At 52.5% G+C, this 12,215-nt stretch overlaps 1 protein-coding gene across 1 annotated transcript; it reads left to right on the top strand.

Moving 5' to 3' along the window:
* The first annotated feature begins 594 nt into the window (after nucleotides 1-594).
* Vsig8 (V-set and immunoglobulin domain containing 8) lies at nucleotides 595-8,517 on the top strand. The gene is made up of 7 exons (XM_046428850.2): nucleotides 595-782; nucleotides 4,265-4,440; nucleotides 4,880-5,081; nucleotides 5,203-5,424; nucleotides 6,181-6,300; nucleotides 6,730-6,925; nucleotides 7,804-8,517. The coding sequence occupies exons 1-7, from the start codon at nucleotides 734-736 to the stop codon at nucleotides 8,075-8,077; spliced, it is 1,239 nt and encodes a 412-aa protein (XP_046284806.1). The 5' UTR covers nucleotides 595-733; the 3' UTR covers nucleotides 8,078-8,517.
* Nucleotides 8,518-12,215: the final 3,698 nt, after the last annotated feature.

Here is a 12,215-nt window from a genome sequence, read left to right as displayed (position 1 = left end):
TCTAGGGGAAGGCTGGACCCCTTTCATCTGCCAGGCCTTCCTTCCAGTCCTGGGTCCCAGCCTGGGGGAAGGGTCTCCTTCCCTGGAGAACCTTCTCACAGACCTCCTCCTAGAAGGGGTCCCTCCGGGAGGGTCAGGGATGCTTGGAGGGGGCGGGACTTGGACAGTTGGGCCTGCAGCTGGGAGGGTGTGTCAGAACACCCCGCCCCTCCCCTGTTAGTGTTAACTCTTCAAGGCTGGCCTGGCCTCTCTTTCCCCCCCAAGCCTGGCTTCTCCTTCCTCTTTCCCACTTCCCCTAGGGAAGGAGGCAGCAAATGAGTGGTGAGGGGAGCTCTGTGGACGCTGTCAAATGGGGCGACTGTTGTCACCCCGAGGACGTGGCCCGGAGGAAGTGGAGGTTTAACAGGTGCCTAATTACAAGTCCCGCTGGCCGCCTTGTGCCACTCTCAAGACAGGGAAGAGCTTGGGTGAGGGCTGGGTAATGCCTGGGTAGGCCATCCTGTCACCCCGCTAATTAGGGTTATTGGGGCTCCTCCCCAAGGCGGGGACCAGGCCCCCTCCCTCCCATAGAAATAACTCTGGCTGCTCCCCAGCTGGGCACTCACTGCACCTTCCTGCCACCCGGGGCAGTGTCTGGGCCCTCGGCTCCCCCTCCCTCCACCTGCGCCTTCCACCCACCACCACGGCCACGGGAACCCACCTCAGGCGGAGGAAAAATACCGAGCCTAGAGACATGGGAGTTCGAGGAGCTTTCCAACTTCTACTCCTGTGTCTGAGCCCAGGTATGGGGCTGGGCAGTGGGCAGGGATGCCCAGCATGAGGCCAGATGGGCCGGGAAAAGGGCAGCAAGTACTCCCAGAGGAGCCTCAAAGGTGGCCTGCAAGGTTCTGGTAGGGGACCACCCACCCTCACCCTGCTACCATCCTCGTTTGGATACTGTCAAGAGGGAGGCCTGTCCCCAGGAGAACCTGTACCTGAAGGTTTGGGGGCAGTGTCCGTGTGCAGAGGTCTCTGCGTGGCTCTTCATGGTGTCTGAGGCCTGTGGGGCTCACACATGTGCAGCTGCTCCACGTGCAGCGTTCCTGCTGTGAACTGGAGGATGGGGCTGGCTTGGAGTAACCTGCGGGAGCTGGAGGTGGGGTAGGAGTCAGGTGAGCAGCAGCTCTGGGTGGGGGTTGAGGAGGAGCCTGGGAAGGCTCAGTTTTCACCGGATATTCTGTAGTGGGAGGGCCTACTCTCCCTAGGCCAGAGCATGGGGCCGGGGAGTTGCTTCCCTCGAAAGGGCTAAATCTGGATGGATATGTTTCTTCCGTCGTGTGTTGTGAGAGTTTCAGGTCTGTGGCCTCTCCAAGATGAGAGTGGTGATAGATGGCTCTTTCCAGAGCCTCCTCACCATGCTGGGGTGCTGCTGGAGGGCAGGGATCAGGTGTGGATGTGGTGGCTGCCTGCCCAGGTTGGGCAAGTTCTAACAAGAGCCACTGAGCTGGGGTCTGGATTTATGACGAAGTAGGAAGGAGGGTGGGGTGGGGGGACCATTTCGGCCTCTGCGTGTGTATGTACGTGTGTGATTCTGGCATGTACGGCAGGATGTCTGTGACGTCCTCTGGGTCTGAAGAGGTTGGCAGAGCCCACTCGGGAAGCTCCGGCTGTGCTCTGGAGTGCTGGGACATCTCCATGTTTGCAGTGTGTGTCTGGAGGTGGGTGAGCACAGATGCCGTGTGTATTTATGCTCCAGTGCCTTCTTGTGGAGGTGACTTTTCTCTCCTCCCTCAGTTCCCCTCTCTCACTTTCCTGTCTGGAAACAGCTGGGAAATTCAGAAAGGCTTTACCAGCTGAGAGTAGTCACTAGGAATGAGGTGACACCTCCTAGAGGGTAGCCAGCCCCTGGCAATTTTGTGGGGGGACAATCACCACTGACTCCTTCAGGATCCTTTCTCTCCCCAAGTCTTCCCAACCAGATTTCTCACCCCCTCTGGCTTTCTTCCCTCTCCCCAGCCTCCCTTTTCTCTCACATTCCTTGGAAGTACTTCCTCAGTGTCACAGCAAGAGGAATCATGGTGAGACTCCAGGAACAACTTCCAAAGAAGAAGGAGGAGGTACAGAAAAGGCTGGAAGCTTTGGGAGGAGGCTGAGAAAGCTTCTAAGGAGATTGAGAAGCTGGGGTGAGGCTTCCTGGCCTGGGACAATTGAAGAAAGACACTCAGCTTAACACAGGGTGGAGACACTTTTCTTCCAGCCTATCCCTCCATCCCGAGCCCCTATTCCTGAATACTTACCCTCCTGCCTGACTGGACTCCATGTTGTGGGCGAAGAGAATCTTCCTTGTTGGGAGGGTTGCTTCCCGTGGCTCTTTCCCAGGGTGGAGTCTCTTCTTGCACCTGACTTCTGGCTCATCTCTAAATTGCCTTGGGCCACCCCAAGATCTGGCAGATGACATTAGGATCCTTATCTCAGGAATGAGCTGGTGTTCCCTTGGCCTGGGGCTGGAAGAGGCATCCTCCTGTCCCGTTAGAGCCCCAGCAGCCAGCCTGCCTGCTCTGGGTCACCCTGGAATCTAACTGCATTAGGGCATGGCTGATGGCCCAGCCGGGGTTCCCAGGACTCTCACTAGCCTCTCTGGCCTCACCTGGCAAGCATGGCTTCTCAGATACATCTGGTCTTGAATGAATGCAGATGAAATCGTATGAGCAGGCCTTGGGCGTGTCTTCTGGATTACTGTGTTTGCCTGCAAATATGCGCCCGTGTTTGTATAGACCTGACAGTGTCTGTGTGTGTGTAGGAATAGGGGATTGCATGGGTATGTGGCTGCATTTTGAAGGCTTGTAAGGATGGGTATGTGTCAATATGTAAGTAAACACTGACACTGTATAATTGTGTTTGTGATTCTAAGAGTGCAAGTGTCCTGAGCCAGGGAAGGACATGATTGCTGAGACTTGGGGCAGGAACTCCAGAGTATGTGCTGACTCAGAAAAAGCTGTAGATGGAGAGTGGACAAGCTGGATGAGGGGCCTGGGGAGGAGTGATGCTGGAGGCTGGGAGGCAGGGTGCTGAGTGCCCAGGGTGGGGCCCTGGGTCCAACCTCCCTCTTATCCCTCTATTGGTCTAACCGGTTGGGGCTAGTGCTTGCCTTGGGGCTTCAGAGAAGGGAGGGAGAGGAGCTCAGTTCTAAGCTTCCAGGTCCTGGCTCCTAACTCTGCCCACCTGCCTCTGACTCAGGGGCAGGAGGGGCCCCAGTGGGAGTGAGAATATGGGAGTGTCAGTCATACAGGGGAAGGACACATGAGCTATAACGCCATACATCGTCATGCAAGGCTCATCTCATGCTGCCTTAGTTCTAGGCAGATGCCATCACTTCCCATCAATATAAATGTAGCCGGGTCACTGTCTGACAGTGCCCAGTGTCACCCAAGGGTACACACTATCACTTAGAGTACTTACAGAGTCAGGCACACATTGTCACATACCATACAGAGGCATAGAGCTGCAGACACACACAGACATACCCATACATGTACACACATACTGACACACAGACACACTCAATCTGCCTCTCAGGCTAGAAAGGGACCCCAGAAGTCATTGTGTCCATCCTTGTGCTTTTGAGCAGGAGCACCTCATTTGACCCACCACATTTGACTTTTAAGGAGTCAGATTCTTCCATTGGAGCAAATAGCCACTCTTGGTGCTCCACATGCCTACACACACACACACACACACACACATACACAAACATCCACACTATCATGTAAATATGTAAGTGGATATCCTGCATGGTAGTGTGCATGAATATCTTTGCAGCTACAAATACTCATAAGCATACAATGTACATTTGTGTATATATTTATTCATAAATACACATATATACACAATAATGCATACACACAAGCATACATAATAGCTATGTATTTACAAATAGTATTCATATACAAACCTACATAATCATAGGGAAAAAAATATATATGGACCAACAAGCACCCATAGACACTGCTGCCTGAATAAATAAGTCACATAAGTATGCACAGATATGCCTCTTCCAGTTCATGTGCATGTGCATGTGCATGTGCGCGTGTGCACACACACACACCACACACACACGCACACGCACACACACACACACATACTCACTAGGGCAGAAGCACCCTAGCGAAGCCCCACTGAGCCCTGGGTGACAGGTGACAGGAAACGGTGGAAGGAGAGGCTGAAGCTGACTGCTCAAACTCTGGCTCTGCTTTCCTTCACCCCATCTGCTCTGCCCTTACCCTAGCACTGCTGTCTGCTGTGCGGATCAACGGGGATGGCCAGGAGGTCCTGTACCTTGCGGAAGGTGATAATGTGAGACTGGGCTGTCCCTATATCCTGGACCCTGAGGACTATGGTCCCAATGGGCTGGACATTGAGTGGATGCAAGTCAACTCAGACCCCTCTCATAGGGAGAATGTGGTGAGTGCCGGGTGCAGGGCTCTTCTTACTCTGTGCTTTGTGATGTCTACCTGTCGGGCAGCCAATATCCTGAGGGGAGAAGGAGAATAATTTAAGAAACCAAGACCCTGTACTTCTCCAAGAACCCCAAGGCTTCTCAGGGAATGGCTCATAAAAACTGTGCAGCTGGGAATCAAGCTCGCCAGGCATTCTCCCTCCTCCCACCCTATTCCAAAGGGAAGATGAGGTGTGGTCTCTGTCCTTAAGAAATTCCCAGCCTGACCTTATACTTCTTTGAGGGATCTCACCCATTCTGTTAAGAGGTCAGTGGGTCGGGCATCATCATTACCATTTTCAGCTGGGAAAACTGAGTCTCAGAGTTTAGTCAATTGCCCAGAGCAGTTGGCACGTCTGTGGCTCTGCCTGTCTCACCACCTTTATTTTCCTCTCTTCTTCCCAGTTCCTTAGTTACCAGGATAAAAGGATCAACCATGGCAACCTCCCCCATCTGCAGCAGAGGGTTCGCTTTGCAGCCTCAGACCCCAGCCAGTATGATGCCTCCATCAACCTCATGAACCTGCAAGTATCCGACACAGCCACTTACGAGTGCCGGGTGAAGAAGACCACCATGGCCACCCGGAAGGTCATTGTTACTGTCCAAGGTATGGCCAGATTCCCGTGGGGTCCCCTTCCCCAGGCTTTAGAGCTAAGGCAGCTTGGCCATTCTGTGCCTGCTGTGCCTCCAGCCCGGGTCCTGGCTCACAATTGCCTGCCTTCTTGCAGCTCGTCCTGCAGTACCCATGTGTTGGGCTGAAGGCCACATGTCAAAGGGCAATGATGTGGTGCTGAAGTGCTTTGCCAACGGGGGCTCCCAGCCCCTTTCCTACAGGTGGGCCAAGATCAGCGGGCACACTCACCCCTACCGAGCTGGGTCCTACCACTCCCAGCACAGCTTCCACTCTGAGCTGTCCTATCAGGAGTCATTCCACAGCTCCATAAATCCAGGTGAGCGGGCCTTGGAGAGGGCGGAGAGGGAAGGCATGCATGATCAGGGACTCTGGGACCGGCTGGGGCTTTCTCTGGCTCATCAGTGGCACCAAGTCAAACCTGGAATTATGTGGGAGACTGCTCCTCTAGGACTGTCTCATCAGCTGCTATTGAAGGAAAAAGAGAAGGCAAAAGTGGGGGAGTCAGTCAAAAGCAGTATGGGTAATTTGGAAGGAACATGGGCTTCCATGGAAGGAGCTGGGCTTGAATCCTGGCTGGGACACCGACTGGCTGATAGTCTCAAACAAATGGCTTAACCTCTCTGTGCCACATGGAAAGGGAATAGTAATATCTACCTTTCAGAGATCTATGAGGATTAAATGGGATGAGGTGTATAAAATTTCTGCATATAGAAAAGGTGAATAGTATCAATGATTAAAGAATAACAGAGTTAGAAAGGACCTTAGTGTTCCTTTGGCCTAATCCTGTCTGAATGTACAAACGAGGAGAGGGAGGGGATTTCCCCCAATGTCACAGAGTGAATTGATGGTGTTGCTGGGAGAGTGGTCCTTCCTTACCTCTGTCTGGGGTGGGGGGGGGGGGAAGGTGGCTCACCTGGAGAGTGGAGTGGATCTCTGTGTGTGGGTACTCCGGCATCCTTTTCAAAGAGGCATCTCATCCCCTACCCCACAGGGGCTGAGGATGCTGTGGGAACTTTAGTAAGATGCCAGATTCTCTGCCTTACTATCTCCCTCTGATGCTCCCCAATTTCAGGCCTGAACAATGGAGAGCTGGTGTTGAAAAGTGTTTCCAAAGAGGATGATGGACTGTATCAGTGCACAGTGGCCAACCATGTGGGCTACAGTGTTTGTGTGGTGGAGGTGAAGGTCTCAGGTAGGTGCATTGGCTCTAAGGATTCTTGGCTGGGAGAGTAGAACTGGAGGGAGGGAACTGGGCTTTATTTTCTGGGTGTGTGTCCCACCACCACCCTAGGCACAGGGGATGGAACCCAGGGCCTGGCACATGCTAGGCAAATACTCTACCACTGAGCTACATCCCCAGACCCTTGGCTCTATTTTGGAGTCTTAGCTGTCTTTCTACTGCTAGAGTAACTGGAAATTCTGGGATAAACATGCAGACATAAGGGGTTAACTTGTATCTCCCCATACCTTCCTCACTGGGTGTCCCAGGGCCTGGAAATTCCAGGGGCTCCAGTCGTCTTTCCCACAGATCCCTGCCCTGGCAACTCCTGGTTAGTTAGGCATGGGTCAGGCTGCCAGAAACCTGATCCCCCCCACCCCGCCCCTCCGTTTCTCTCCACAGACACGCGGCGTGTGGGAATGATCATCGGGGCCATACTGGGCACTTTGCTCATGCTGGCCTGCCTGGCGTTGGGCATCTGGGGGCTCGTCTGCTGCTGCTGCGGAGGCTCCGGGTCTGGTGGCGCCCGGGGTGCCTTCGGCTACGGCGGCGGGGTCGGCGGAGGGGCCTGCGGCGGCGACTTGGCTAGTGAGATCAGGTAAAACCTGATGCATGCTGCATGCTGCTGTGCCGCAGGGGACCGGCGCCTTGCCCTCTTCACCCCTGCCTGCCACCGGCCGGCTGGGAACCCCACCCCAAACCTGCCCGCCATCACCACCCATCACCACGGAGTGCTGGGACTGCAGCATGTCGACCTGCACCTCGTCGCATGGCTTTCTGTCTCCCCCCTTTCCCCTCCCAGTCTCCACCTCTGCTCCCCTGCCCTCCATTTCTCTCCAGCCTATGCACCCTTCTGTCTGTCTTGTCTAGACTGTAAGCTCCTGGAGGGCAGGGCCTACGGTTTTTCCCGTTTCCCTTGTGTGGCGCCGGTGAGAACTCTGACCTGCTTATGGAAGAAGAGTTAAGAATAGTGCTAATAACTTATATTAGAAGCAAACTAGAAATAAAACTAGAACCAGACTAGCAGTGCTAATGATTGCAATGCCTTGGGGATGGAGAGAAAGATGGAGAAGACTGATGGGTAAAGGAGGTGAGAAGAAAGTGCGCAAGGTCAGGGTTAGTTGAGAAGGTTAGGGGAGTGCAGCTCCCAGAACTGTAAGGCTCCCTCCCTATTAGACGTGATAGTTCTGCGAAACTTCACAAAGAGACGGAGGGCGCCTGGATGGGTTGTTCGAACACGTGTGGACAAGTCCTGTCTGGAAGATGGGACGGTGGCACCTGGGATCGCTTGCAGGGTCGCCGGCCCAGGAAGGTGCAGAAAGGAGAGTAGGTTGAGGCCAAGGGAAAGAGGCGAGGGGCAGGTGGAGGGAGGTGCGGGAGACGAGAGGTTGCCAAGAGCCCCCAGCTCTGCCCAGGCCGTGCCCACGCCGTGCCGCGGAGGAGCCTGCTCACCCGCCCGCCTGTTGTTTTCCACAGAGAGGACGCCGTAGCGCCAGGGTGCAAGGCCAGCGGGCGCGGCAACCGCGTCACCCACCTCCTGGGGTACCCGACGCAGAACGTCAGCCGCTCCCTGCGCCGCAAGTACGCGCCTCCACCCTGCGGCGGCCCCGAGGACGTGGCCCTAGCCCCCCGCACCGTCGCAGCTGCCTGCGAAGCAGGCCCTTCCCCGGTCTACGTCAAGGTCAAGAGCGCCGAGCAGGCCGAGTGCTCCGAGGGGCCGCAGCTGGGCAAGGACGGACTTTTAGTGTGAGCGCGCGCCCCGCGCCGGGTGGCTCCCCGGCCGGGAGGCGGGTGTGGGGCTCTCTGCCTGCTGCTGGGGACACGTTCGGGCCGGCGCAGACCTCGCTCCTCCCAGACCGCCTGGCGCTGGGGTGCTGAGGAATTTCCCTCCGGAAAAGAGTAGGACGACAGAGCCTCCTCCCCCAAAGTGGGAGGGGGCGGGAAGGTCAGAGGAACGCAGTCCAGAGCCCTCCTGCACCCCGGAGGCTCCAGAGCCGGGGTTCGTGGGTTGAGGGGTGAAAGAGCTGGCGGAGTCAGTATCCGAGAGCCGAAGAGGCGCAGGTTACCTGGGTGTTCCCAGCCAAAGCAGAGGGCCCCGGCCCGGGTGGGTGGGAGTCTGGACTGAGTTGTTTTTGTGTGAAATCCTAGCTCTGAGGCAACAGTGTTAGCACAATAAAGAAGCTTTAAGACTGCGGTGGCTGTCGGTGTCACACGGAGGGGCGGGCATGGGGTGGAGGGACCAGGGGGATGTGCTCTGCTGCCCTGCCCCATACCTGTACCGTCTTCTCTTCCCCTTCTTATAGGGGGAGTCATTTCTGGAAGGGGTCATCTAAACCTACGCCTTCACAATACTGTGGGGGAAGTGAGGTCCCTCAGAGTGGTGGACTTTAAAACTAGATCAGAAGTCAGGAGACAGGACTGTCAGAGATGACCTCCAGATTTTCCCCCGATCATTCTCAGCATCCTCCTGTCTTCTCCCCTCATTTACCTAACCCTGACTTCTTTCTCTCCCAGAGGTATGCTTTCCTTCTCAGCAGCCAGGAACAGGTTCAGAGTCTGTGAAGGTAGGAAGACCTCAAGGCCTGCTAGCCCAACCTTCAATTTATAGGAAGGAAATTAAATTTATTGAGCACCCAGTAAGTGCCAGGTGCTTTTAAATATTTTATCTTTATTCATCTTTTACTTTGAAGAAACTGAGGCTCAGGAGTATTAGCTATCTCAACCAAGGCAATAAATGTAGTAATTCAGAATTTGGTCTAGAAATATTTAACTCCAGAACATCAGGCTGTTCCTCTGAATCTGAATTCCTTCAGTGGCATCCCTGACAAAGGATATTCCAACTTCTTATGTCCCTCCTGTGGCAGCTTACTATCTCCCACAGCAGGCTATTTAATAGAACATTTCTTCTATTGAACCATATAGCCTTTATCTCTTGGTCCAAGTTCTACTCTCAGGGAGTCCAGAGCATCATATTTCCGATTCAGCTGCCTCTTGTGAACTAAGCGGTTGTCCTCCATACAGCCAAGTTCAAGAGACATAGAACTGGACACCTGTCTGGTCTAGAGGTAGGGGATTTTCAGAAGTGAATAGTACTTCAGGGACATTTAGTCTTTCCCCAGCCACCTGCTTGCTGAGAGCCTTGATACTTTTCTGTCTCTCTCTTTTTTTTTTTTTTGGAAAGAAGGCAGTCTTTTGAATTCTTTCTGATTCTACCCTAGGGCAACTTGAAATGGGATATGCGTGGGTTCTAGAGTAACTGGGTTTAGGGATCCCTAAACCCTGCCTGGTAATACATAAGCAGGAATTGCTGGAGATGGCTTGGGTATTTGCAAAGGGGCAATGCATTGCTGGATCTGCCTTGACAGAACTTGGGAGGAGAGATGAGACAGTGGGGAGACAAAGAGAACCAGAGACAACTGGCCTGGAAGCTTGGAGATGGGGTGATTAGGGAATGGGCAGGGGTTTACAGGAAGGGGAACTGCACAGATAGGGAGCAGAAAAATTCGGGAACCGTTTATCCTTTCACATACTTGGTCATACTTCTGAGCACGTATCAGATGTCTTGTTTACAGATAGATTTAGATCTTCAGCAGGGCACTGAACCTGGCACACTTTTGCCCTAAGACAGGGGGCTGATGAGGTTGACCTGGAAAGGGTGCTCCCAGCCTGGGGCTCCTTTAGCTCAGCTTCTTGCAAGATGCAGAGGGACGGAGGCAACCATTTGGCCATATGGACTGTGTTGAGTGATATTATCTGCCCTATTCTGGGAGCCAGGAAGCCATGCTTAGACTTAGCCTTCACCAGAGAGGTGGAAACAGTGAGGCTCTGGCAATGGCTCAGCCCATTCAAAAGCAGCTGAGATTTCAGAGAGAATCTGGAAACAACTTCTGATTAGGGTGGCTCAGGCAGGAAGCCAGGGGAGTACTTAAATCCAAAGCCAAAATTGTAGCCGGTACCCTGCTCAAAGTCCCAGGGTGAGAGGAAGGGAGCTTTCTGTTCCAAGGATTTTGCTGCAGGGACACTTTGTTCTTTTTTGTTCATTTCTCTTGTCTGAAACCTTGTTTAATGCTGGAGTAGGGCACTTGTGATAAATATTCACCAGTGGCTTTGGGCTTGGGGTGGGGAGGTGAGCAGGGATGCTCTGGTTGGTAGCATCGCTGAAGCTCTATGATGTAAATACTCCTACTGTGGCTCTTTTCAACTGTTAACCTGATATTAGTGGCATGGAAGTAGGAGAAAGGTTCAGTAGCAGACCGTTGTAGTATTTCCACAATTCAGATAGAATAAAAGTGAATAGCCTCAAGAGCTTAAATAATAGAGAACTGTAGTAAGATAATCAAATCAGGATGAGTTTTCAGTACTTTCCACCTTTGTTTTAATATAACTTATTTATTTTTTATTTTTTTAAATGTTTTTTTTAAGAGAGAGAGAGAGAGTTTTAATATTTATTTTTTAGTTCTCGGTGGACGCAACATCTTTGTACGTGGTGCTGAGGATCGAACCCGAGTCGCACGCATGCCAGGCAAGCGCGCTACCGCTTGAGCCACATCCACAGCCCAATATAACTTATTTAATTGTAAGCTTAAATACTTTACTTTTAATCAGTGACTGCACTTAACAATTGACTTGCAAAATTTAGGACCACGTCACCAGGTGTTAGTCAGCTTTGCATCACTGCAACAAAATCCCTGAGATAATTAACTTCAGAAGAGGAAAGAGTTTTGTTGGCTCGTGGTTTCAGAGGTTTCGGTTCATGGTTGCCTGGTCCAGTTGCCTTTGGGCCTGTGGCAGAGCAGCACATCATGGCTGTGAAGATGCTCACCTCATGGCAGGTAGGAAGCAGAGAGGAAAAAAGGAAGAGAAGGAGCCAAGGTCCCAACGTCCCCTTCTAGGGCACCTCTCGTGATCTAACTTCCTCCCTGTAGCTCTACTTTCTAAAGTTTTCACGTGCTGAGTACAGTGGCACCCACTTATAATCCCAGGGCCTTTGCAGTCCGAGGCAGGAGGACCTCAAGTTTGAAGCCACCCTCAGCAACTTTAGTGAGAACTTGTCTCAAAATAAAAAAAATATAAAGGGCTGTGGAATGTAGCTCCGTGGTAGAGCACCCTTGGGTTCAATTCCTAGTACCATAGAAAGGAAAGGAAAGGAAGGGGCGGGTGGGGGAGGGGGAAGAAAGAAGGAAGAAAGGAAGGAAAGAAGGAAAGTTTTCACCCTCTCCCAGTAGCACCGTAGGCTATTCACCACTTAGCCTTTGAGAGACACTTATCCAGACCCTAGCAACAGTCAAGTGGAAGACTAGGTATACAAGTGCTGCCTTAAGTGTGGGGATCTCAAGATAGTTCTGTTTTTGTCAGTATTTCCGGAGAGACACAAATAGCCTGAAGTGTCTTATCTCCATTCCTCTTCCTAGTTCTGCCTTTTGCATCTCTCCTCAGAATTGCCAGGGCTAATTATAATTCCTTTGGCCACTGACAAATTATGGAGGTAATTTACATCTCCTTGGGAACCAAGTCCACTCTTGGATAGTCATCAGAAACCTAATTTATCATCCGTAGAATTTCTATGAATTTCCTCCCAGAGTATCCATCTTTGGGAATTTCATTCTAGAGACTCTTCCCCCCCCCCACCCCATACTGGGAATTGAACCCAGGGGTGTTCCACTATTGAACTACATCCACAGCCCTTTTTAGTTTTTATTTTGACAGGGTCTCGCTAAGTTGCCCAGGCTTGCTTTGAACTTGAGATCCTCTTGCCTCAGCCTGCCAAGTCCCTGGGATTACAAGTGTGTGCCATCACTCTGGCTCCTGGAGACACTTCTGAGTCCTTGCTGCCTCAGTGCATTCTCTGATTCTCCACTCCAGATTTAGGAAGTCATCTTCTAGCCATC

Source organism: Marmota monax, unplaced genomic scaffold (genome assembly GCF_021218885.2).
Source record: "Marmota monax isolate L192 unplaced genomic scaffold, Marmota_monax_Labrador192_F-V1.1 WCK01_AAM20220418_F8-fsc00145, whole genome shotgun sequence".
Taxonomy (NCBI): Eukaryota; Metazoa; Chordata; class Mammalia; order Rodentia; family Sciuridae; genus Marmota; species Marmota monax.
This window is presented reverse-complemented; position numbering and strand designations above follow the sequence as displayed.

What these genes read in the sequence shown, in the direction of transcription:
- Vsig8 (XM_046428850.2), top strand. Translation starts at nt 734, where the DNA reads ATGGGAGTTCGAGGAGCTTTCCAACTTCTACTCCTGTGTCTGAGCCCA. An exon ending in GGTCATTGTTACTGTCCAAG is followed by an intron (nt 5,082 to 5,202) that starts GTATGGCCAGAT and finishes GCCTTCTTGCAG; the next exon opens with CTCGTCCTGCAGTACCCATG. An exon ending in GGTGGAGGTGAAGGTCTCAG is followed by an intron (nt 6,301 to 6,729) that starts GTAGGTGCATTG and finishes TTCTCTCCACAG; the next exon opens with ACACGCGGCGTGTGGGAATG.